The 25661-nt window shown below is 49.7% G+C and overlaps 2 protein-coding genes across 6 annotated transcripts in view; one reads left to right on the forward strand and one right to left on the reverse strand.

Moving 5' to 3' along the window:
- Positions 1 to 21011, forward strand: part of Micu1 (mitochondrial calcium uptake 1) — a 229820-nt gene extending 208809 nt beyond the window's left edge. For all 5 annotated transcript variants that reach the window (XM_005390006.2, XM_005390008.2, XM_013516918.1 and 2 more), the window contains 2 exons: positions 18946 to 19035; positions 20172 to 21011. In XM_005390006.2, coding sequence (XP_005390063.1) covers positions 18946 to 19035; positions 20172 to 20329 — 248 coding nt within the window. In that variant the 3' untranslated portion in view covers positions 20330 to 21011. The remainder of the gene's footprint in view (positions 1 to 18945; positions 19036 to 20171) is intronic.
- Positions 21012 to 21122: 111 nt separating this feature from the next.
- LOC102026473 overlaps positions 21123 to 25661 on the reverse strand; it is a 7749-nt gene continuing 3210 nt past the window's right edge. Inside the window, exon 2 of the mRNA XM_005390005.2 lies at positions 21123 to 21645. Coding sequence (XP_005390062.1) covers positions 21168 to 21645 — 478 coding nt within the window. The 3' untranslated portion in view covers positions 21123 to 21167. The remainder of the gene's footprint in view (positions 21646 to 25661) is intronic.

Genomic DNA, 25661 nt, shown 5'->3' on the forward strand with positions numbered 1-25661 from the left:
AAGCCTAGACCAGTAGTGGCGAACCTACGGCACGCGTGCCACAGTGGGCTGTTTGTTATCATTGAAAGCTCATTGGCCTGGACACCACCACCACCACCTGCTGTGCTGAGGATGGAGCCCAGGCCTTGCGCATGCTAGGCAAGCGTTCTCCCACTAAGCTACATCCCTAGCCCTTTTTGCTATTTTGACACTGTCTTGGTTACTTTTCTCTCGTTGCTGGGACAAAATACCTGATGCCCAAAATTAAGGAAGGAAAGGTTTATTTCGCTTACAGTTTGTGGAGTTTTCAGTCCATACTTGGCAAGTTACAAGGCAGAGAGGCACATGATAGAGGGCTACAGCTCATGGCGGCAGAACACAGCAAAAGCAACAAGCACACACAAGGGAGGAATGGCGGCAAGCAGCCTCTTCCTCTCCCTTACATATGCAAACTATCTACCCCAAGGCGGGTGTAGCTCTCACACCCATAATCAATCAAACTCTAAAAGCCTGCCCCATGGCTGCATGAGGCTTTGGGGGAACACACAGACACAAACCATAACAGACACAATAGAGTTTCCCAAACTTGTCTTGAATTTAAGATTTCTTACCTCAGCATCCCAAGTAGCTGGGATTACAGATATGTGCCACCATGCCTAGATGACAACTTTTTATATACAGTAAATAGTTAATGTGGAACACATGAGTAAAATAATTCAAACACAGCCGGATCCTGGAAAGGACAGTGAAATGATCCAATAAAAGCTCAGGATGAAAGCTGGTCACAGAGGCCCTGCCTTGTAATGCCAGCTACTCAAGAGACCGAGGCAGGACAATGGCAAATTCAAGGTCCACCTGGGCAACTTAGCAAGATCCTGTCTCAAACTGCAAAAAAAAAAAAAATTTTTTTTGTCTTTTTGAGACAGGGTCTCACTATGCAATTCAGGCTGGCCTTGAGCTCGCTTTGTAGCCCTGGCTGGTCTTGAACTCACAGTGATCCTCCTGCCTCAGCCTCCCGAGGGCTGGGATTACAGGGGTCTGGCTATCAAAATGCTAAAATAAAAAAAGTTGGGATATAGCTCAGTAGTAGAGTGCCCCTGGGTTTGAGCCCCAGGAGCAGGAAAAAAAAAAAAAAAAACAGAGTGAGTGAGAACACTAGGACCTCAGCACTGTCCCATGTCATTGGCTCCTTTGATACCTTGAGCAGGTCACAGCTTCTCTGACCCTCAAGCTGGATTTTTATTAAATATCTCCTGGGGTTCTTCCAGATTTGAAATTAGGTGACTATAACTAAATCAGCATTTTTACTGAGTATAATAATGTTCTAAGGGACTTGTTATGGCTTAAAATTATATCCAAAGCTATGTGAAAATGAACTAATTTATAATGATCAGATGCATTTGAAGTCAGAGCAAAAACCATTGAATTCCCAGAAGACAAGTGGCAGTTTTAATTTACATTCTTGTTAGGAAATTTGAAACTTAATTACACTTTGGCGAGAGCCTCTGTAAGGTCTAATTTGTGTGGTTTAGTACTTGGTTGCAGAAGAGTATAAAATGCAGCTAAAAAATAAGAGCAGCTACATGAAAAGCATGATCTGAGGAGCTCCAAAAGCACAGTCACAATTGTGAATAGCTTCCTCCTGCTGCAGAACAAACAACCACAGCTGCAGCAGCTGGAAGCCGCACTTCCATACTCACGATCTCCCCCGGGGCGCGGCGTAGCTGGACTCCTTGTTCATGTCTGAGGAGGCTGCAGTCGAGGTGTTGCATGCATGCGTGCGTTTTCCTCTGACATTCAGGATCCTCTTCATGCTCACCGAAGCTGTTGGCAGAACTTAGTTTTTTTGTTGCAGAACCGAGGTCCTCTGTTTCTTTGGCTGTTGACTCTCCACAGCCCCCTGCAGGTCCTTCCCACACCGCCTGTCCCGATGGCAGCTGAGCTCTTCAAAGCCGGCTGGAGCATTGTCTCCCAGTCTGCGAAGATGGGTGCTCAGTAACATAATCATGGGAGTGACTGTCCCATCCCCTCTTCCACATAAGGTCTCAGGGGTGATCACTTATCAGGGTCACGGATTCTCCCCACACTCGAGGAAAGGGCATTACACAGGATGTGTAGACCAGAGGACGGGAATGTTGGGGCCACCTCAGAACCCTACCTGCCACACCAGCCCTAATTCCAGCAACCCTCACCTTTAGTTTTATTCTTTATTTACTGAAGATATGGCCATTTTAGCTGACTTGAGCCATTATGCTATTTTGAGGCCAGGCGTGGTGGTGCATGCCTGTAAGCCCAGCACTTGGGACAGAAGGATCATTACAAGTTCGAGGGCCAATCTGGGCTATGTAGTGAGTTCAAGGCCAGCCTGAAGTGCATAGTGAGACCGTGTCTCAAGAAAAACAAGCCATTAAGCTCTCTAATAAAACAACAACCTGGCAGCCATAAAATTTTAAGGCTGGAAAGGAATTTAGAAATCCTTTTGTTTAAACCAGGTATGGTGGTACACATCTGAAATCCAAGCACTCAGGAAGCTGGAGCAAGAGGATCGTAAGTTCCAGGCCAGCTTGGACAAGTGAGCAAGAGCCTGCTTCAAAATAAAATGTAAAAGAGGACCAGATGATAGAGCACTTGCCTAGCACTTGCAGGGCCAAAGGTTTAATCCCAAGGAGGGGCGGGGGACAGGCCGACAGGCAGGCCAGCCAGGCGTGGTGGTGCATGCCTATAATCCCAGCACTTGGGAGGCTAAGGCAAGAGGATTGCCGTGAGTTTTAGGACATCCTGGGCTACATAGAGAGACCCTATCTCGGAGGGCGCGCGAGAGAGAAGAGAATCATTTTATTTAAACTCTTCATTGTTTTTTAAACTACATGAAGGAAACTCACTTGCTGAAGTCACAGATGGAACAACCCAAAACTGACCAGAAATTCAGGTGCAGTGACTTCCACGCCTGTGTTCTCTTTAATACGTGGAAGCCACTACTGCTAGAAGGGCCTGTAGTATTATGGAGGGACTCAGCGTTTTTCTGTGACAGCAAAAGCAGAAGGACAGTCAAAGCAGCAGTGGCCCAGACAGCCAAGAAGGCATAAAGGCAGAATGCATGAACGTCACAGAGCTGTGTGGGCAAAAGATTGTGAAAGAAAAAAGCTTCTGTTTTATCAATTATTTTAAAATTTTGTGGGAGGCAAACCCCGGTGCTTCGGTTCCTCACTGCATTTTGTAAAAACATTTATATGTGAAGAGGAGTATTGGCCAGGATTCCATTCATTTAAGACAAAGTCATCAATTTTTAAAGTAAGATTATTCAGGATGTAGGCAGGGAAGCTCAAAATCTGAAATAAATGTTTCCTTTTGAGGCATTCTCTATGCAAAGACCTGGTTTATTTTCCTAAGCTTAAAGTCACTTAGAATTCTGAAGATTGATTCTGTTTTAACTACATCACTTTGAATATATTATGATTTAGTAAAATTATGTAAGTGCCCAAGGGGGAGGAAAGCTGCTTTAAGGATTCATGATTACCACTGGGAGACAGAGGAGGTGTGAGGGTAGGGAAGTGCCAGAAACCTCCACATAAATAGGCAAGTAAGAACAAAATTAGCCAGCATTACATCCCACTGTGAAAAGACCCAAAAAAAAAACGGTGACAAAAGTTACACCGATGCAGCCAGGCACAGTGGCACACACCTGTAATCCTGGAACCTAGGGAGACAGGCAGGAAGATCAAAAGTTCAAGCCCACCCTGGGCAATTTGGCAAGACCCTGTCTCAGATTTGAAAGACGTAAAGGGCTGGGGCTGGGGATTTAGCTCAGCGGCAAAGTGCCTGCCTGGCAAGCGCAAGGTCGTGAGTTCGGTTCCCGGTGCCGGAGAAAAACCAAAAAAAAAAAAAAAAAAGATGTAAAGGGCTGTGGGTGAAGCATCCCTAGGTTCAATTATCAGCACTACCAAAAAAAAAGAAAAGAAAAGAAAGAAATGACACCAGTACTAAAAAAGTATGGAGGTTAGAATTCACTGCTTCTTGGAGGATTTAAAGGGTTACTACCTTTGAGGCCTCCAAAGTTGTAATAAGGCTTCTGTAAAGGTGAACAGTATCTAGTCCTTCCTGTAATTACAACAAATTGAATTCAGATGGAGCAGTTGCTCTCAGTTAAGCCATCAGACTACCACATAAGTAATTTTATAAAGAGGAGGAAAAGGACCTTCTCCTCAGACTGAGGCTGGAATAAAGGAGAAACTAGTAAATAAGTCCCAACTTGTCCACTCGGTGGAATGCCCTGCAACTCCTAAGGGAGACCGTGTGCTGGGATGGGGTTCTTTCTCAGACATGGTACTGAGTAAAGCAAAGCACTACATTTGCTATGTCACCCTTCTGTGGGAAAGCGAAGAGGTGAACAGGAAGTACATGATTTTAGGTTGGGCACGGTGCCACACACCCACAATCCCAGCTACTCGGGAGGCTGTGGTAGAAGGACCTCAAGTTCCAGGCCAGCCTCGGGGATTTAGCAAGACTGTGTCTCAGAATTTAAAAAGAGCTGGGCATGCTCAAGGCCCTGGATTCCATCGCCGGTACCACAAAAAATAAATACTCATGCTTGATTTTCTATCCGCAAGATATTTCTGTAGAAACTCAGTATTGGTTGCCTCTGTGCAACTGGATGGTAATGTTGGGAAGGGAGATGTTTACCCTTTTAAACCATCTGAACTTTGAAACAAGTCACTGTATTATCTAATCAAAAGTAATTTTTCTAAGGGCCAAGGGTGTTCTTTAATGGTACAGCATGTATGAGCCCCTGGAACCAACCCCCAGCACCAAAAAAATAATTCTCTAAAACACAGTAAAGAGCTGAACGTGCTGGTGCACCCCTGTAATCCCAGCACTCGGGTAGGCTGAGGCAGGAGGATTACCGCAAGTTTGAGGCCAGCCTGGACTATATAGTTAGTTAGGGACAGCATGAATTATATAGCAAGACCCTGTCTCAAAAAAAAAAAAAAAAAAAAAAAAAAATGAAGAGAAAGAATATCCAAAGAGCAGGAAAGGGGAAAGCAGGTTGGTACAACAAATTAAAAATCCTGGTACCTGAGTCATAGCTGCTCAGGAGGTTATGGTGGGAGCATCACTTGAACCCAGGACTTCGAGGCCAGCTTGGAACCCAGGATACAGGCCTCCAACACAAGAGGACTGTGTCTCAGAAAAAATATACGGCATATTAGTCTCCAGAAGGGACCTGGCTTGGGATAAAGGTTTCCTTGCAGTGAACCTCAAATGGCCCCTGGGAAAGCTCCCCTGAAGCACTGTTCCCCTGGCACCTTCCACTCCAGCTGTCAGTCAGGCTGAGCACCCTTCCTGCTTTCCATATTTTACTCAAACTGACTCCACCCAACTCCAAACCACCGCCACCATACCTGCACAAATCGAAAACAGCCTCTTTATTCTGTCAGAATTCTGATCCAAAGTGTGCCTCCTACTAATATATATGTATTGTTCCATTCCAATCCATTGTGTGTATTTACATCAGATATTCCTCCCGTGTATTTCTCAATCTCAGTGGTGTTATAGGCTCCCCTGCTAAACTGAGGTTACCCTCTGGGTATGACAACTGAAGTCACTGAGTGCCTTAAAGTGCTTGTAGAAATGATTACCCAAAGCTGGATGTGGTGGCAAGTGAGAGGCTGAGGCAGGAGGGTCACTTGAGGCCAGGAGTTTGAAATCAGCCTGGGCATCATAGCAAGACGGCATCTTTTTTTTTTTTTTTTTTTTTTGAGACAGGGTTTCGATATGTAGTTCAGGCTGGCCTTGAGCTCACTTTGTAGCCCAGGCTGGCCTCGAACTCACAGCGATCCTCCTGCCTCAGCCTCCCAAGTGCTGGGATGACAGGCGTGCACCACCACGCCCAGCCGAGACTGCATCTTAACCAGAGAAGGAGGAGAAGGAAAAAGAAGAGGAGGAGGAGGAGGAAGAGGAGGAAATGCATACCTCTGTAGAAATTTTTGAGGAAATGCTTACCTCTGTGGAAAAGATGTGATGGGGATCTTTAATGAAGTTAGATACAATACTGGAAGGTGGTAATAAATGCTACTACTAAATCAGTTTTCATCAAATTAAGGATGCCAGCCCACTGAAGCAGTTATCTGGGATAACAGTACTCTGATTCAGAAAATCTGACCAGAGATTTTTTTCCTTAGGGTGTGTACCCTAAGTTAGGAACCAGGACTGCCAGCGTCACCTCGGACAGGCAGGCTCCTGGCACTGAAAAGCACCAAGCGGAACAAGAAATTGTTTGTTTGTTTGGTTGGTTGGTTTTTTTGTCTTTTTGAGTCAGGGTCTCGCTCTGCAGTTCAGGCTGGCCTTGAGCTCACTTTATAGCCCAGGCTGGTCTCAAACTTGCAAAGATCCTCCTGCCTCAGCCTCCCGAGTGCTGGGATTACAGGTATGTGCCACCACGCCCGGCAAGAAATTGTTACCATTTTCACCACTAGTACACAGCACTGCGTTGCTCTTGGCTCCTCAAATTTCTAGTTCTCCTGAATGCTACCCTTTCCCCTCAACACCAAAATCAGGTTAGAGTGAGTGTGTGATACTGTGTTTGCCAGGGGTCTTTGAAGAAGAGACAACAGAAAGGACAAATACTCCTCAAGGAAAAATCCCCTTGGTCCCCTCAGAGCCATGCAGAACTAAGACATTTGTATCATAAGCCTTTCCAGGGCAGAAATAGGTCTCCCCTCACTTTACCTTGGCAGTCACAGCCAGCTTTTGATTTTTTCCCACTGCAGTCCAGTAAGGCAGGAATAATTACATGGCCACCCAGCCAAAGGCTGGCAGCCCCACCCGTCAGATCACCTTTCCACACACCTTCGCACTGGGAGAGACAGGCGGCTCCTATCTGGGTCATGCTCCCCAGAGCCGTGCCTAGGTGTCAGAGGCAGCTGTAGAGAAGAGCTCCCAGGGCCACCTTTGTCACATATGTGTCTCATCAGCTGCTGTTCAGTACACTTTTTAAGTTGTCCCTGAAATTGTCTGTATGAGTTCCAAAGGAATGCTGTGTCTCCTGCTGCAGAGAACAGTCAGCCCCGTGGTCAGGTTATAAAGCTGGCTCCTCACAGCTCCCAGCTATTCAGTTATTTATCCCTGACCAAAAGCACAGAAGTGTTCCCCAATTTGGCTCTTCTTTCATCTGAACTCTTTCTCTTTAGGGTAACAGACTCATGGAAGAATGGGTATCACCCACACAAAGGATCAAGTGGACCTAATGTACCTAGAGAAAGAGTATTGGGCGCCATCAGACCCAGCTTGTTACCCGCTAGCTTTGTGACCCTGGGCGAGTTATTTAACTCCTGTAGAATTCACATTTCCTCTGCAGTCCATTCCAGTTCTAAGATTCTCTGATTCCAAGCAGACATTTGGCCTCTAATCACTTCTGAACTCCCCTGCTCAGCTGTTGCGGTGACTAGTTTTATTCACTGTAGCTTCTGATAGTATGTTGTACACACCAGGATGTGTTTCTTTTTACTGTAGAATTGTCCAGTCATGGACCATGCCAGAGAGTAAACTGGGGACCTGGCACGACTCAGATTCTGCCTGAGCTTTTCAAAAAGCCAGATGGTACCAGATTTTTTGAGTGCCAACTGAGCCTGCTTCTACAAATTCCTTCCCCTCCCAATCTAAGAGAAATCACCCAATCTCATGTCAGCGTATTGTCCAGGGACCTGGGCAGATTGGTCCAAAAGGAATACATAAACTGGGTGTGGTGGTGCATGCCTGTAATCCCAGCACTCGGGAGGCTGAAGCAAGAGGATTGTCTTGAGTTCAAGGCCAGCCTGAACTGCATAGCAAGACCCTGTCTCAAAAAAATAAATTTAAAGAAAGAAATACATAGTCTCTGAAAACACAGGCTTTCTTTTTTCATGGTTCTTTCGTGCTCCATGTGCACATTTTACAGGTTCAAAACTGGAATTCCAACCACCAGTCAGCATCCTTCTGAGTTAGGCAGTTTTTCTCTGCTGTCATAGCACAATAATGAGCAGATTTCTGTGACCTGTGTAGATTTCTCCCCACCAGCAAGCAAGCAGTCAGTTCTACAGCACACAGGAGCTGGTAATTCAATTTCACTTGGATGTTACCCACTTGAAGACACTGTCAGACCCACGGGGGCGGGCTCACTCATCTGGGACTGCCCCCCTCTCCTAGGCCAGTAACAAGCCCCATGTAGTTTTCCTTGGGCTTCTGATGCCCATGGAAATGTGGGTTCCCACAGCTAGCTCCTTGAGAACTGTTTACAGGACTCGGGAAGCATTTATGTTTGCTGGTTTATTATAAAGGATATGTTCAGATGCACTGGGAGAGATTTGTGGGTGGAGCGCAGGGCTTCCCTGCCCTCTATGGGTTCTCCACCCTCCGCCAGCCGTCACGTGTTCAGCAGTCTGGAAACTCGGAACCCTGTGCTTTGGGTTTTTAGGACTCTTCATTGAATCTTCGGCCATTTGCGAGCAACTTTCAGGCAGGAGGGTAGAGCCAAAAAGTCCCGGGCTTTTCAGTCATGCCTTGGTTGGTTTCCACCATGACCAGCTCCAGTCACCAGTCTTCTTTTTTATTATTATTAATTAAGTTTATTGGTACATATTAGGTACACATAATGATCACATTCATCATAGGGAATTTGTACCTGTACATGACATATCGTAATTCTTTTCTTCCCCATTCCCCTCCCCTCCCTTCAACCTCTCTTCCCTTCGTTATTTGCAAAACCTTTGTTTCCATTTTTCCTTCTTTTCTCATGTTTTTTTCTTTTCCCTTCCTTCCTTTCCCCCTTCCTCCTCCCTAGCTCCCCTTCCTATTTGAGCATTTCCTTCTTATTTGATAATAATGTATTAGACATTTTGGTCATTTATACTCTCAGTTTCCCATATCAGAGAGACACTGCAATATTTACACGTGTGTTCAATTTATTTCACTTAAGTATGGTCTCAAGGTGCGTCCATTTATTTAGCTAGCTATGTCTCGGGTCCATCCTTCCTTATGGCTGAGTAGTACTCTGTTGTATTAAAAAACAAGACCCCATCTTCTTTATCCATTCATCAGTTGATGGGCATTTGGGCTGTTTCCAAGATTTGGCTATTTCAGACTGTGCCGCTATAGACATGGATGTGCATATATCACTGTGGTATGATGCTTTTAATTCTTTTGGGAAGATACCAAGAAGGAGAAAAGCGGGGTCCAGTGGAACCTCCAGTTTTAGTTTTTTCAGTGATCGCACCAGTCTACACTCCCACCAACAGCGACGAAGGGTTCCTTTTCCCCCACAGCCTCTCCAGCATGTGTTATTGGTTGATTTCTTGATAATAGCTACTCTTCCTGGGGTGAGATGGAATCTCAGTGTTGTTTTAGGTTGCATCTCTCAAAAGACCAGTGATGTCAAACACCAGTCATCTTACTAGCATACAAAAAGATACCTCCCTTGGGGGAGCCCCAGGACTTTAGGAGTTTTATGCCAGGCAACAGAAGAAGACCAAACACATATTTCACAGTGTCACAGTCCTCGCTGGGGAAGGCCACAATTCCAATACCCATAGCTGGTCCACACAGGGAAGTTGAGACCCGAGGAGGAAACTGCTCTGCTTGCTGTGATTTCACTATGGCTTTGTGATTGGGAGAGGTTGGAAGCAATATGAATGAGCCAACTCTCAGGACCAGCTGTCAAGCACGCCTTGTGACCCGCTGTCATCACCTTGTCCCCAGAGCTCCCAGTTTGACAGCTCACCAGCTAGTTAGTCTCCTTCCCACTCGGATTCGGCCCTGGAGGCCTGACTGAGTGTCCTGGACGGTGGCAGCCCTCCCCAGCTGGGCTGTTCCCTGACTGGTGCCATCCCAGTGATCTGAGTCACAGTGACTTAGCAGCCCTGGTTTTTCCTGTCATTCAGAGGACACCAGCGCCCTCTCCGTGTGGGACAGAACGCAATCTGTAGCCGCTCCGCCAAGATAGCGTTTGTAAAGAGGCGGGCTCTACCGCAGCCTCCCCAGAGGCTCCTGTTCTCCAACCACTTAACACCAGTTTAATGAGCTGCTCACTAAAAATTGTCAAGAGCCCTCACTGACGTCACGGAATATTATTTAATGGTTTATTTAGAGGAAAGAACACCTCCTCATGAGGGAAGGCTGAGACTCGGACTATGGCCACAGGCACTGTCTGCCCTGGGAGAACGGAGGAAGTGGGAAAGGAAGAAGAAAGAGCGAGGTCGGTTATTGCGGGCAAAGTGTGAGACTGGTGTGAGGTGCAGAACAGCCGTGACCAGAGGACAGGCTCCCAGCCCCGCTCAGGACCCTTCTGTGGCGGGAAGGGAAACGCGCCGCAGATCGGTTTGAGAGCGGTTTCTTCTGCTCTCGGTCTACCCTCACTGGGGGGTCTGCTCGGGGAGCTGAGTTTCCTGAGTGGATTTTCTGAGGAGTGTCAGGAGCAGCTGTCAGCATTTGAGTCCATTGTAAATCGGTCTGCAGGGCTAAATTTCTAAACCTTAGACCTCTGGAGTCTCATCAAGGCCCAGGACACATTTTGAATCTTGTGGAAACTCTTCCAGTCTCCTGCCCGAGTGTTAACTTCCAAGGAGTACTGATTCCTCCTTCACCTAACTCACGTCCTGGAGGAAGGACAGATGAACAGCAACCCACGGCGACAGGAAGGAGAAACTGGCGCTTCCCGCGCCGCTGGGCTGCCTCATGCCCCGCAGGCCAGAGGCGCGCGAGTGTGTGTATGTGTGTGTGTGAACTACAGCCCCCCTCCCTTTTGTACGTATTTTGTTTTGAGACAGGAGCTCAGTAAGTTGCCCAGGCTGGCCTGGAACTTGCAGTCCTCCTGCCTTAGCCTCCAAGCCAGGGTCACCAGCCTGCGCCATCTCTTATGAAATAAGCGACTCCAACAGAGTCCCACAGCAAGTGGGCAGGGGAGACGGCCGAGCTGGTCCTTTTTCTGCGGCACTGCCCTGCTGCTCCACATGGCTCCGCTGTTCCCACCTGCTGGCCTTGCAGTACTGTGGTGAATATGTGAAGGTGACAGATGTGAAGAGGTCAAATGCAGGAAAAGTGACCAGACAAGCTGGTGACAGGAACAGAAATCACAGGAAGCAAAGCAGGAGTGCTGGCGCCAGTTTAAGTTTGCATTGCTTCTGGATGAATCTAACCTGGTGATTATACAGAGCCCTTCATGGCTGGTGGATTCATAAATAATCAATCCTCCTCATTAACTGAGTTTCACTTAACCTAAAAGTGTGTCTGTTAACAATAACTTTTGTGTGCGTGTGGTACTGGGAATTGAACTCACAACCTCCTGCTTGCCAGGCAGGCGCTGTGCCACTGAGCTACATCCCCAGCCCTAGCAATAACATAATTTATATGAGCCAGTGGGCCACATTTGAGGACGGGAGATTAGACAGTGGAAATTACCTCATCCTTCCCAGACTTTCAGAAGCCAGTGCTTGCGTGACTGCTACTATTTAACAGGAAATGTCACAGAAAGAGAAAATGGCAAGAGTGCCATATGTAGGGGTGCACGCCTGTAACCCCAGCACTCGGGAGGCGGAGGCAAGAAGATAGCTGTGAGTTCGAGGCCAGCCTGAACTGCGTAGTGAAACCCTGTCTCAAAAAGACAAAGAAAAGGAAGGAAGGAAGGTATAGGGAACCTCGTTGATCTCTCATTGTACCCCGGAGAGAAATAGCAGTGGGTATGAAAAAAATAAAGACAAGAGACAAGAACTGTATCAGGTGGAGTTACCTCTTACCTGACGGGAAGAGGACAGACTTCAGCAGTAGGGGACTGCCTGAGGCACTCACTCTGGCTCTGTCCTGCCCTCGCACATAGGACCAATATCCAACTCCAGCGGCTGCCAGCGTATCTCCCTTTTCTGTTTAGTTGCAGAAGTGATGGGTGTTCAGTTGAAGCTGGAAAAGCTGTGCTTGAAGAGTACAGTCCAAAGTCCATAGTGGTCAGCTATCAGCCAAGCTAGCAACTGTCAGAAGTTGTTGGTGACTTGAGCCTTTTATAGCTAACCTATTACTGTGGCATTGCTTCTTTACAGCTTGTGTTTACACTTTTCTGCATGCTGTAGCAAAACACATTCTTCTTTTTTTTGGTACTGGGAATCGAACTCAGGACCTTGCACTTGCCAGGCAGGCGCTTGTGCCACTGAGCTATATCCCCAGCCAGAACACAAACATTCTGGACACCAAGTTAGCTTTTTTTTTTTTTTTTTTGCTTTACCTGATTGAATTGTCTTTCTTCTGTTGTACTTCCATCTTTTGTAAAATTTTAAAAATTTAATAGATTTTTATTTTCTGTATACTTTCAAAGAAATTATCAGGACATTTTTTAGGATCCCTTTTAAAAGGATCAGTGTAATGTCTAGGCATAGGCACACAAAGACTGTTGGGATGTACTTGAAAAAGGTCATTTAACTTAGTTTGGCTAGCTAAATTAATTACCTGTAAAAATTTCAAAACATAAAATGTGCATGTATCCATAAGGTGGACTCTAATTGCAGGGTCAGGTTGATGCGAGAGGGAATTTTCTCCCACTTAGCTACGCTAGAGCCGCTGTGGCAGGGGTCAGTACTAAGCAGCAGCTTACTGCTTTATTGTCTGATACGGCACCTGGGGCACAAAGTCCTGCAGGAAGCCATAGAGCTCAGGGAACAGGCTCTTTAAGTCCCGCAGCGGAGTGAGGGTGAGCGTCCCCTCTGCCTCTGGGACGCTTGTCTTGAAGGTAGTGAGGGGCTCAGCCCTTGCTCCCTGCTCCCCATTATCATTGCCAGGTCTGACCAGCTCTGGTCAGCCCCTGTATCACCCTCCTGGCCTTCCTCCCTGGGGCCTGGGCACTGGCTAGCCACCACCAGCAGGTCCCCTGGCTGTCTGAGGCTTCTCACGCCCCATTTCCACACCGACTTGCTAGCCTCCAGTGTCTCCTCCTTTGCTGCTTGACCGAGGTTTCCTGTGTGTCCACAGCTCCTCATCCCCATCCTTGTTGCCCTCCCTGTGCCCATATAGCTTTAGTCTTTTGCCAGCTTGGCCCTGGGTGGCCTCCTCTATCCTTGCCTCAGGCCTTAGCCTCTTAGTGCCCCATTCTATGTGGCACCTAGTGCATCCTGCAGCACCCCGAGCAGAGCAGCAGTGAGCTGGGGAAGGGCGCTGCGGGCAGGGGAGTGGCGGAACGTTGGAGGGCCTGGCTGCCTAGCCCCCAGTCACGGCCTTGGGCAGAGCAGCGCTGACACTTCAGGCCCTGGCAGTAGCTGGCTGTAGCTTCCATTTTATCACCTTGGGGTCCAGCAAGTTGCTGGCAGGGACCCAACCGTCCTGCTTTATTTTCAGGAATGGGCTCCACTGCTTGCGCCCCCCCCCCACACACACACACACAAGCAGCTCTGTGGTTAGTGCCTCTGTAGCCACAGGGGACGTGCCCAGCCTCTGTGCGTGCTGGCCCTCGCTTTTGTTCTGGCCACCGGCTACCCTGTTTTTGCCCCGATTCCAAGCACAGGTGCCATCACAGGACAGGCGCCTGTCCTGCGTCTCTCACAGGTCTTGACGATGGCAGTATTTGGAGCCCATGCGATGAAGTCTTACTGGGCACAAACAGTTCTTTTCCAACTTCCACAGGCGATATCCTTCACTTGGTAAGGGTTGTAAGATTTTTTTAAATTCTAAAACTTAAAAAAAATAACAAAACAACAATGAAAACAAAATCAAAACAACAAAAACAATACATGACCTCAGAAAAGTGATAGGAATTAACAATGGTTGCTACATTACATACTGTTATCTTCAGTGAAGTTGCTCAGGGTTGTAAGTTTTGTTTTTTGTTTTGTCTTTCTGAGACAGGGTCTCCCTGTGCAGTTCAGGCCAGCTGTGAGCTCACTTTGTAGCCCAGGCTGGTCTCAAACACGCAACAATCCTGCTGCCTCAGCCTCCCAAGTGCGAGGATTACAGGCGTGTGCCACCACGCCCAACAGGGGTTGTAAGATTTTTGACACAAGGGGCTGGGGATTTAGCTCAGCGGCAAAAGCGTCTGCCTGGCAAGCACGAGGTCATGAGTTCGGTTCTGGTACTGGAGAAAAACCAAAAAAAAAAAAAAGATTTTTGACACATTCTGCAAAACTGTTTAAAATAAACCTTGTTTGTACCCTGGATACACCAAACAAATGCACTCTCCCAGCAGATGTTGCAGTCCTTGCAGTGATAATAGCCATGTTTCTGCTGGAAACGCAAGTGCTTCCTGCTTGGCTTGGCACCCGACGACAACTTTTCCTGCACAGTGGCGGTTGTGTCTCCGCCATGTCCAGCCCACCCTGCCGCCAGGAGCCGCCCCGGCTTCTGCAGCGCAGACGTTGGGGCTGCCTCGTCAGTTTGAGCCTCCTGCTGCTCCTGCCCGGCCCTTGGCGGTGGGGGCGCCTTCCTTGCTGCCCCCTCAGTTCTCCTCTGGTGCCACAGGGCCCTGCGTGTTCGCTGGGGCCTCCTCCAGGCAGCCGGTGAGGCAGTGGGAATGCATGACCGCACGCAGTGAAGGAGCGCAGGAAGCGCGAGGGGGCGGCTGGGACTCCTGGATCCCGGTCCCTGCGCAGCGAGCCTGCGCTGTACCGAGCCTGCGCTGTACCAACGCGGCGCATCGCTGGTTCACTTGCACTCCCACACGTGGCAGTGGTCTGCAGGGACCCGGCCTGAAGCCTGAGCTCATGCGCGACAGGAGCCAGGTGGAGAAGAACCAGGCAGGAGGGTGTTCCCTACCGCAGAGCTGCCAACCATTGGTGCCCTTGGCGTCTGGCGCGGAGGGGAAGAGATAGGGTATGCACGCTGGGTACCTGAATGCGCCCAGCACCTCGTCCCACATTGCAGCCATCTGGCGGCCCCCATTATTTGATGGGGCTGAGGGAATCTACAGTGGGGGTTTCCCAGAAAAAGCCGACTTTTCCCAGCAGTTCTAGATCGACACTGATTATCCAGTGATACCCCCGCTGACACTTAGTACAAGGACTGCAAGGTTTGGTTACAGATAATGGCTGTGCTTCCCTTATACATGTAGCAGAGCAATTCCAGACAAGGTGCCCCTTATTTTCACAAGGAAAACAAATGGCCTTGTTTTCACCCTTTCCTCCAGGCAGTGGATGAATAACCGGAGTAATTAAAGCTGCTGCCAAAGTAGCCCCCTGTACATTTAAGTGGTCAGTATCTGCACATATCCAAATTGTTCTGGACTCGAAACCAGAAACGAACCAAATGGTACCGACAAACACCCAAGACGCACGGACCGCCAACTGGAGTTTAGGATGAGCCTTTATTCCTGGCCAGGGACTGACTGAGAGCCTCCCCGCAGGGAAGGATCAGACCAGTGCCAATCCAGGGATGAGAGCAGTTTTTATACCCTAAAACCGCACCGTTTGGTAAACACATGTCACATCTGTAACAATGAGGGGACTTAGGAACAGTAAGTCCGAGAATCCGGGAGGGGTAGAACAATTTAGGGGAAGAACAGTTCATTTAGGGGAGGAACAATTTAAGGAAGAACAATACATTTTGGGAGTCCAGGAAGGGCAGGGCGTTTACAACCAGTTTATAACCACACATTCCAGAAATGGTAAACATGAAGATCTAACCCCACTGCAGGGGTGGGAACTGGGGATTAAACTAGAACCTTTGATGTGTGAGGTGGGGCTTTTACACAAATCACCTCCAGCAGTGTGGCCTGCCTTTATGGGCTCTTAAAGCCTCTTTATACCATTTATTTGCATTTTCAAAGGCTAGATGCTGAACTATTAGTTTTCTAGCTTTGGTGTTATTTATAATCCTCTCACTAGCCTGCAATAAGCATGCCACGAAATTTTGAAAAGGTTCCTCAAGGCCCTGATGAATAGAAGCCAAACTGAGGGCTGCCTCTCCCTTAGAAGGAAGTTCCCTCCCAGCCCTCATGGCAGCCATTTTGCTTTGTTCATTCGCTGGCAGTTCAAAGGTCAGTTCATTGTGGTAGGAAAGGCACCTTCCCAATTAGCATATCTTTCATAATGGCTGTGTGTTGTGAATAGCATTACAAGCGGCCTGATCAGTGCAATACTCAAGAAAGTTTCCTTTCCACATTCATCTCCTGGATTTAAACATGCTTTAGCTATTCCTTTCTAATCATTTGGGGCGTAATCTGTTGTCCTAGAATTTCCACTAAACTCAAGGTAAAGGGAGCAGTAGGACCATAAGTAGCAACAGCTTGTTTTAATTCTTTTAAGGTTTTAAAAGGTATGGCTTTGGGGCTGGGGATTTAGCTTAGCAGCACAGCGCCTGCCTGGCAAGCGCAAGGTCATGAGTTCAATTCCCTGTATTGGAAAAAAACCTAAATAAATAAATAAATAAAATAAAAGGTATGGCTTCATAACAACATATAACTTATCCCGGATTTTCAGGGACTTGAACTTCAGTAACAGGGTAGATATGTTGAAAACCCTGCGTGGGCTCCCCTGCCCTGCTGGCTTCTTTTAATGCTTAACTGCAAAGGAAACAGAGAAAGTGGCTCTACTCTCTGAGAGGCAGAAGTTCCAACCTGTGATGCAGCAAAATTTCTCTGAGCTGAAAAGGCCGGAATAGCCGCCTGTGGCTCAGCCACTCCCATCGAGTGTTGTGAGATAGAGTTCACCAGGAAACACCTCTCCGGTTGGTAAAAGTCCCTTTTGTCCCTTACCACTCCTTCCTTCTTAAATTGGAGCTTGCTAGAGCGCTCAGGCTGTATCGGCAGAGCCGCTGCTCTGCTCTCCATGGCCTGCTTAGGCTCCAGACTTGATCTTAACATAATGTTTTGAGTAAAATCCCTCATGGTTAGAAAACCCCTCCAAACCAACATCTAGAAAATTAAATATAGGAGTCAAACATGCAACGAATATTTCTGTGAGCATACACACACCCCTGGGAGTCTTGAGCCTGTACTTACACTTTAATATCTCCTTCTCTTTTGGCTTTTTTGAAGCCTGCATATCTTTTAGCCCTAGAGAAGATGTATCCCCACGCCTTACACTCGACGTGCCAGTACCATGCACTCCAGTGCTGAATACTAGCTCTCACAAATGCGCTACCCCGCTTCTGTTGCGAGCTCTTGGGAAGCGTACACACTGCCTGCTTATCTTCTCTCACCCGGTGTCCGCTTCGGGCGCCAAATGTAGGGAACCTCGTTGGTCTCTTTTGTACCCTGGAGAGAAATAGCAGTGGGTATGAGAAAAATAAAGACAAGAGACAAGAGCTGGGTCAGGTGGAGTTACCTCTTACCTGATGGGAAGAGGACTGACTTCAACAGTAGGGGTGTTTATCTTATACTCTTGCAAAGTTAGTATCGGGAGAGGTCATGTTGCCTAGCGACTAACAACTGTAATTGTCCAGGCAGGATGCTTTCTTCAATGCTGAGGTAGCTTGACGGCTTGAGGCACTCACTGTGGCTCTGCCCTGCCCTCACACATATGACTAATATCCAGCTCCAGCAGCTCCCAACAGAAAGGAAGAGTGGGAGAAAGAAAATGGCAAGAGAAAATATTTTCTAATAAGGTCAAAAACAAAATTTTTTTAAACTGCATACCAGCCAGGCATGGTGGTGCAAACCAGTGATCCCAACATTCTGGGAAGCTGAGGCAGGAAGGCTACAAGTTTGAGCCCAACCTGGGAAACTTAATGACTGAGGCCCTGTCTCAAGTAAGTTAAGTAAGTAAATAAATAAATAAATAAGTGAATGAATGAATGAATGGGTGGATGGATGGGTGGATGGATGGATGAGGATGTATCTAAGTTCAAAGGCTCTGGATTCAGTCCCAGTACCACCCAAAACAAAACAAAAACACTGCATACAGATCTAGTAAGACAGGAACCACTGCTTCTCCCAAAGGACACAGCTGGAAGAAGATACAGTAGCTGAGGCAAAACCAGTAGGGGAAGGAGGAGCCTTGTGGGATGAGGAGCTCACAGTGCAGGTGCTCAGCTGTCTGCCGCAACCGAGGCCGCAGCCTTCTCATGTACACCCTGCCTGTGAGCCTGCTTGGCCCCAGCGCCCCTTCTGTGGCTGCCTGCTCACTGTCTAGACTTCTTCTATCACTGTTTCCAGTAGGACAGAAATTCCAAGGATACTGGCAAATACCGTAGCAATATGAGGGCTGTTTTTTTGAGGAACTCTTCTAATAATATGCAGAGGTACCACTGCATGCTGTAGACTGCTAAAGTCCCATCTTTAAATATTACATAGCTCAAAATAAATAAAATAAATATTATATAGATACTTTTTTAAAAAAGGAAACTGATAGAAGCCAGGTATAATGAGTTGTGCCTGTAATCCCAGCACTTTGGAGGCTGAAACAGGAGGATCCCTACAACTTTGAGGCCAGCCTAGGCTACACGGTAAATTCAAAGACAGCCAGGAGGGGCTGGGAATTTAGCTCAGTGGCACAGCACCTGCCCAGTAAGTGCAAGGTTGTGAATTCGATTCCCGCTACCGGAAAAAAAGGAAAAAAAAAAAAAGACAGCTGGGATTACACAGTGAGACCCTGTCTCAAATATATATATATATATATACACACACACATGCAAATATATATATATGTCATCTTTAAAAATACAATTCAGTGCCATTGATCATGTTCACAATGTCATAGAACCGTTACTATTTCCAAAACATTTCTATTATCCCAAACAAAAAACCTGACTATTAAGCACTACTTCCCCAAACCCCTGAGTTCTGCTGCTTTCTGTTTGTATTCATTTACTATCAGGCAATCTTAATTAACCATAGGAACCTTCCAAGCAATAGAAAAGAATGAAACCTGAGGTGAAAGGGATGACGGGGGAGTTAAGGATAAAAACCAAATTCTCATTTTCTTCCACGGGACCTAAACACAGCTGGAAGCTTCTGGCCAAGCCGTCTACACCCACAGAATCAGAACGGAAGCCCCGTGTGGTGCTAACTGAGTATCTCTCCTCTTGCAGTGACCATGCAGCAGGTGGCCAGGACCGTGGCTAAAGTGGAGCTGTCCGACCACGTGTGTGATGTGGTGTTTGCGCTCTTTGACTGTGACGGTGAGTGGGCTCTGGAGTGAGGGGCCCTGCGCCTTGCCGCCTTTCTAGACTTCGTGACCAGTGCCGGTACTCGGGGCCCACGCTGCTCAGTGGCTCGCAAGACTGAGAGCTAGAACCTCTGGCCCTGGTTTTCGGTTTGCATTTTTTGGTGTACGTGGGGTTTTGTTCGTTGTATTGTATTTTGCAGTGCTGGGGATTGAACCCAGGGCCTCACGCTTGCTAGGCAAGCGCTATACTCTTGGAATTCCAGTTTGCCTATAGGCCTAAATTAATCTATGACCAAAAGGATCTTAAACGGGGCACATTTTCAAGACTGCTTGGATGTGTGTTTTCCCCAATTGCAACCTAATGGCCCCAAATGTACTTTTCTTAGAAAAAAACAGAAACAAAAATATTACACGTAACTTGCTACTTAGTAGATAAGGAGCACTCGAATATTTTAATGTCTCCAGAAGGTAAATAGTACAGCTGTGTCTCTAGGATACAGTATACGCCAGGCCCCTGCCAGCTGCAGAGCAGATAGGAAGATGTCACCCAGCCAGCGCCGTGCAGGCGCAGGGCAGGGCAGGTCTCCCGGAAGCGTCTCCAGAGCTGAACTCAGAGGTGGGCAAGACCCGGCCAGGCCGAGGGCCAGTGAGCGGGAGGAAGCGTTGGGGTGGGGACCCAGACCGGGGACCTTGGGTTCCCTGGCCCTCCCCACCTCCATGTCCAGCAGGACTGACACTAGTCCTTAGCAGCCATGCCGCTGGCCATGCCACTGGCCCTGTGCCCCCAAGCGTCCTCTGCTGGGCCCGTCCAGCCCTTTCCTGCACTGTGGGCGGAATCCGTCTCCCATCTCTCCTACACTCTGGGATATTTCAAGAGACAAAACACAAAGCCTGTTCACTTCTTTATTCTCAACACCAGCCGCGGCCTATAGAAACTCTCATTCAGCTGTTGTCACGCCTCAGGGAACCCTCAGCTGCCGGTGGAGGCCTCCAGGGAAGAGCGAACCAGCTCCTCCTCAGCTCGGCCCAGAGGGCCCAGAATGGCTGCACAGCGCTGGGCTTGGGAGCCACGTGGCCTGGGCAGCGGCATCTTCTCGCGGGCTGTGCCCGAAGCCCCCACTTACCCTGCCGTGCTTGTCTCTCCTCTAGGCAACGGGGAGCTGAGCAATAAGGAGTTTGTGTCCATCATGAAGCAGCGGCTGATGAGAGGCCTGGAGAAGCCCAAGGACATGGGCTTCACGCGCCTCATGCAGGCCATGTGGAAGTGCGCGCAGGAAACCGCCTGGGACTTCGCTTTGCCCAAATAGTAACCCAAGACTGCGGAGGGGCGCCTGCCCACCCCAGCACGCGGGAGCCCCGGGCGCACGGCCCCAGCGTAGCCCGCGTGCTGCTGCCTCCGACAGTTGTGCCCCTTCCCTCGAGCGCAGCCTCGGCTTCCTCAGCCCCTGTGCCTGCGCTCCGCTGGGCTCGGGTCCCCAGCGACCACGCCCGCAGGCTCCCGAAAATGCGGACTCAGACCGTGGCTCCAGCATCAGCCCTAGCCGCGCAGGCGCCCTGTGGGTAAAGAACGCAAGGAACCCTGCCCACACCTGCCTCCAGCCAGACCTACCTAAGCAGAGCGTCCCTTCTCCCGCGGGCGTTTCTAAGCTGCAGGTTGGGAACAGTCTGGCGGGCAAGTGTGATGGATGGGATGGTGAGGGCCTGGGCGCCCTGAGCTGGCAGGAAGCCCGGGCCAGAGGAAGGCGCTGTCAGACGCAGTATTCCAGCCCCGCTGCAGATTCCGAATTCCTAGCAGCTGCTTCGCGGCCCTCCCCACGCCTTCTTTCCTCCAGGGCTCCCCAGGAGTCTGCTTAATGAGCGGCCAGTCGAGCTCCTTTCTCCTGCGAGCGCCATCTCCCCTCCAGCGCGGGCTCCTGGCCTGTCTGCCCTCTGCCTCGAACACTCATAAAATAACACTTTAATGGTTTGCAATAAAGACCCCCGAAGGCTCCCGTCTGCTCTGTTTTAGGGTCCTCCGAGCCCGTTCCCTTTTACATATCCACAGCTTCAGGTCCCGCTAGCGGCAGACCCGTTTTGTTCTTCCGAGTCTGGGCCTTTCTGATCAGAGGCAGTTGAGGCATTTGGATTTGGGGATTCGGGGGCTGGCTAGGGTGTCGCCGGGCGGTGGGGACAGGAGGACCCATCTGGTGGGGCGAAGCTGGGATGAAGAGGCGCGGCAGCCAGTGCTGTGTGATGGACCCAGCCCCGCTGCTCCCTCGCCGGGGAAGAGGTTGCGCTAAGTGGGCTCCGAGGTTCCTCCCAGGCTGAAAGCCGCGGCCTCAGCTCCCCAGGGTCCTTGCGGCCTGCAGAGCCTCCAGGCAGTGCTCCCCGGCACCACCCAGCTGCATGGCGACACCCGGAACCCGTGCTTCGGCCAGAGACAGCAGAGGTTTCCTGCTGCCCTGCGGTACCAGGCCCAGCATTTCCGCCAGAGCAGTGCAGCAGCCTCGTCCCCAGCGTGCTTGCAGGCGATGCGGTTCCGTCCGAGGAGTTTGCCAGTCCCCTGCCGCCTCTGTCTTGCGGGCTCCCTTTTGGGCTGTTCCTGGTGTCCAGGTGTAGCTTTGCACTGCTGGTGGCCCTAAACCTAGACAATACGAGCGCTTCGTAACTTAGGGGAGGGGCAGGGGGATTGAAACGGGGGCTCGCCGTGAGGTCCAGACTGGGCTCACGTTGCAACAATCCCGCTGTCTCAGCCCCTGGAGTGCTGGGATTGCAGGTGTGCGCCCCCGTGCCTGGTACAGTTCTTAAATTCGCCGGTTTGCAGCCTCTGCGGGACACTGATCTACAGGAGGCCTGGGCGGCGGCGGCCGGGGTGCGCGCGCTGAGCCGCTGGAGGGCGCCCATCTCACCTGGAGCAACGCGACCCCCGGGCCAGGTGCGCCCTGGGGCGCTCCGGAGAGGCGACAGCCACACGCTGGCACGGGCGTGTGCAGTGAGAGGCGCAGGCTGAGCCACCTGGAGGCGGAGGCCGCCCAGGAGCCCGGGGTGGCCGGGGGCCGGGAGCGCGAACAGGAAGGTCCTGAGAGCGGCGTCTGGCGGACACGGAAGGCTGATCGGTGCTCGTGTGTCAAATTCAGATAGAATAACCCGCCCCTCCGCGGGGCTCGGCTCCCACTCTGCCCTCCTGAAGAAGCCCCCCCTTGGTGCCGTGTCATTTTTGTGAGCTTGTCACCCACCAAGTTCAGGCCCAAATAATTCCCGGACAAGGTGAGTGACACCGGCTGTGCCTGGGTAAATCCCTCCCGCGCACCCCAGCCGCGCTCTGCGTGTCTTGCAGCTACTTTAAAAACGAACAGCTCTTCTTCCTGCACCCCGTCGGTGGCGTCGGACGGGAAGGCGAGACAGGACCCCGGCTGCCGGGCCTCGACTGTGGGCTCAGAAGCATCCCAGACAAGCAGGACCAACGTGAGATTGCTACTGAGGAAAAGGGGGCGTGAGGGTGTGCGTGCTTTTGAAAAATCTTTATTTTAAAAGCTTTTAGTCCCCGGGTTGGAACATGAGCTCTGGAACCACATGGGACCTGAGGCAGAAGGAGAGGCCCAGCAATGGCTGCTACCCGGCGGAGAGGGAGGCAGCGCGGAGCCCGCTCAAAGCGGGAGGCTGGGGTCTGGTTGAGTTTGTGGGCCGCGAGTGCCACCTGCTGGCAAAAAGGCTTAGTGCAGGGGCTCACAGGACTGGAGCGGTTGAGTCCGGCGGGCCGGAGCCCCAGCCCCACCCCTGAGACGGGACCTGGGTGCGGACCATCCCTGAGCAAGGCAGGAGCCGCGGAGAGAGTGACTAAAATTGAGAGGAGGCAAAGAACCAGAATCGTGTGCTGGCCTCTGGCCCAGGATGGGACTTCACCGGCAAATGAGAGGGAGGAATTCACTCTCCTCTACCGCTTCTGGACCAACGGCCTGCTAGAGCCAGGCCCTGAGCCGGGTGCAAGGAGTCTGCACTCCCAGGAGGGAAAGAGAAGAAGAGGCGAGGCTACGCACAGGCTACCACAGGAGCACTTAGAGAAGGTTTCTCTTGTATGAGAAACCCATGCATAAATAAAGAGCAAATAAAAGATAGATAAAAAGAAAGAGTGAGAGCTTTTGCAAATGAGAAGGGGACCGGGAGATGGAGGGGAGAGCAGAGAGGGGAGGTGGAGAACTGAGCTGTGTTCTGCACACACGCACCAGACCCCACCAGGGCTGCGCCCGCGCTCCCGCCTGCGCTCATAAACCGCGCACAGCCAAAGAGCCATCTGCACCCCAGCTTAGCAGCTCGGACGAGGTTGCTGACGACGTTTTTTGGTTTGTTTTTTGTCATTCTGTTACCGTTTTTAAACACAGTCATACACTGGTACTTGACTGCTTTGAAACCGCTAATCGATGCATCTTGACATGAACATGTTGTCCCAGGACTCACTCGAGGCACAAGCTACAATTTGTGGATATTGATTGCCTCCCTGTTCAGCCAGGTCTGTTCCCTACTTGTTCCTGGCACCCGTCGTGCCTTCCGGACCGCATTACCCATGAGTGCCAAGTGCCACTGTAGATCCAGAGTTGGGTGGGAATTGCAGGGCTGGGAAGGTAGCCGGGTTCGGGATGCACTCCTGGACTGTCAGCCCTTGGGGGAAAGGAGGGTAACAAGCGCAAGCCCAACTGGGCCCCTGAGCCGGACCCTGTCTCGAACAATTACACAGGGGGCTTGAGGATGTGAGTCAGTGGCCAGGTGTCCTGGGGTTCAATTCCCAGTACCACTAGGCAGGAGGCTGGGAGGCAGGAGTATCAGGCAAAGGCTGACTGCAGAGACTGAGGCCAGAGAAGCACATTTCACCCTGGGGACAAGCTCTAGGCAACACCCAGTACAGACAGGAAGAGGTTTTGTGACCCAAGAATTAAGACAGCGGCCATTCACAGAAAGGATTTTTAAAATGCCCTTGGTGCTGGGCATGGTGGTGCACACCTGTAATCCCAGCACTCCGGAGGCTGAGGCAGGAGGGTCACTGCAAGTTCGAGGCCAACCTGGGCTACAAAATGAGTTCAAGGCCAGCCTGAACTGCATAGTGAGACCCTGTCTCAAAAGACAATAAATAAATAAATAATATAATGTATTTATATTAGTATAATTAGTATATTGTAATATTTTGTATAATTTTGAGCATATACACATATACATAACTCCTAGAAAGAATCATGCAAATTTGTTTGTTTGTCTTTTTGAGACAGGGTCTTGCTATGCAGTTCAGGCTGGCCTTGAGTTCACTTTGTAGCCCTGGCTAGTCTCGAACTCGCACTGATCCTCCTGCCTCAGCCTCCTGAGTGCTGGGGTTACAGGTATGCACCACCATGCCCGCAATCATGCGAATTTGAAGGCTAGAATTACAGCTCAAATTTGAGGGCTGGAAGTGCTGTGTGTGTGAGGACTTGGGTTCACTCCCCAGCACTGCCCCCACAACTGAAGACACCCAGAACTGAATATAACAACGGAAACACTGCACAGTAACCCCTGCGGGAGAAGCGCTGGTGTAGCTTGGTGGGAGAACACTTTCCTAACACGCCCAGGCCCTGGGTCCAATCCGCAGCCGCAAGAGCAAAGCAAAGACAACTTGTGGGAAGGGCTGGGACATAGTTCAGTGTCGGGGCAGCTGCTCAGCATATGTGAGACCGAGTTCAGTCCCCGGAACCAAAACACAAAAACAAAACTACTCCTGGGACACAACTGAAGAAAAAATGTATAAAGCTGTCAACTCATTTACAGAAGATAGGCTGATGATAAGCCACACATCTGCCTCAAGAAGTTGGGGAAAATAAAACCCAAAGACAATGACAGAGCCAAATATGTAATACTAGGAAGTGTGTGTACATGCACATGTGTGTGTATTGGGGACTGAACCCAGGGCCTTACAAAACCTACTACAAAGCCATACCCACATCCCAATATTTGGATTTTTTTTACACTAGAGTTGAACCTAAGGCCTTCATCCTGAGCTACATTCTCAGACATTCTTTGAAAACTTCAAACTGGACTGTGATCAAACTTACTACCCTCCTGCCTCAGCCACCCGAGCCACTGGAATTATAGGCATGCGTCACCATGCCCAGCAGGAATTTTTAAATGTGTACTGCAGCAGCTTAAAAATGTAGTAAAGGGGCTGGGGATTTAGCTCAGCGGCACAACACCTGCCTGGCAAGTGCAAGGTTGTGAGTTTGATTCCCGGTACTGGAAATAAACAAACAAAAGTAATAATTAATATTGCAAAGAACTTTATGGCAATATGTTTGAACTGGAGCCAGTCATGATGGCACACACCTGTAATCCCAACCCTTGGGAGGCTGAGGCAGAAGGATCATAGCAAGTTCAAGGACAGCTTGGGCTACAGAATGAGTTCAAGGGCAGCCTGAAGCAATTATATATTGAGGCCCTGTCTCAAAAAAAATTTTTTTCTGAACTGGATGGTTTCCTAGAAAATATCAACATTAAAAGAAAGTCTGAAGCCAGGCATTGTAGTGCATGCCTATAATACCAGCACCCAGGAGGCTGAGGTAGGAAGACTGCTACAAGTTCAAGGCCATCTTGGACTACAAAGTGAGCTCAAGGCCAGCCTGAACTGCATAGCCTACATAGCAA

Source organism: Chinchilla lanigera, unplaced genomic scaffold (assembly GCF_000276665.1).
Source record: "Chinchilla lanigera isolate Chin_1 unplaced genomic scaffold, ChiLan1.0 scaffold00036, whole genome shotgun sequence".
Taxonomy (NCBI): domain Eukaryota; kingdom Metazoa; phylum Chordata; class Mammalia; order Rodentia; family Chinchillidae; genus Chinchilla; species Chinchilla lanigera.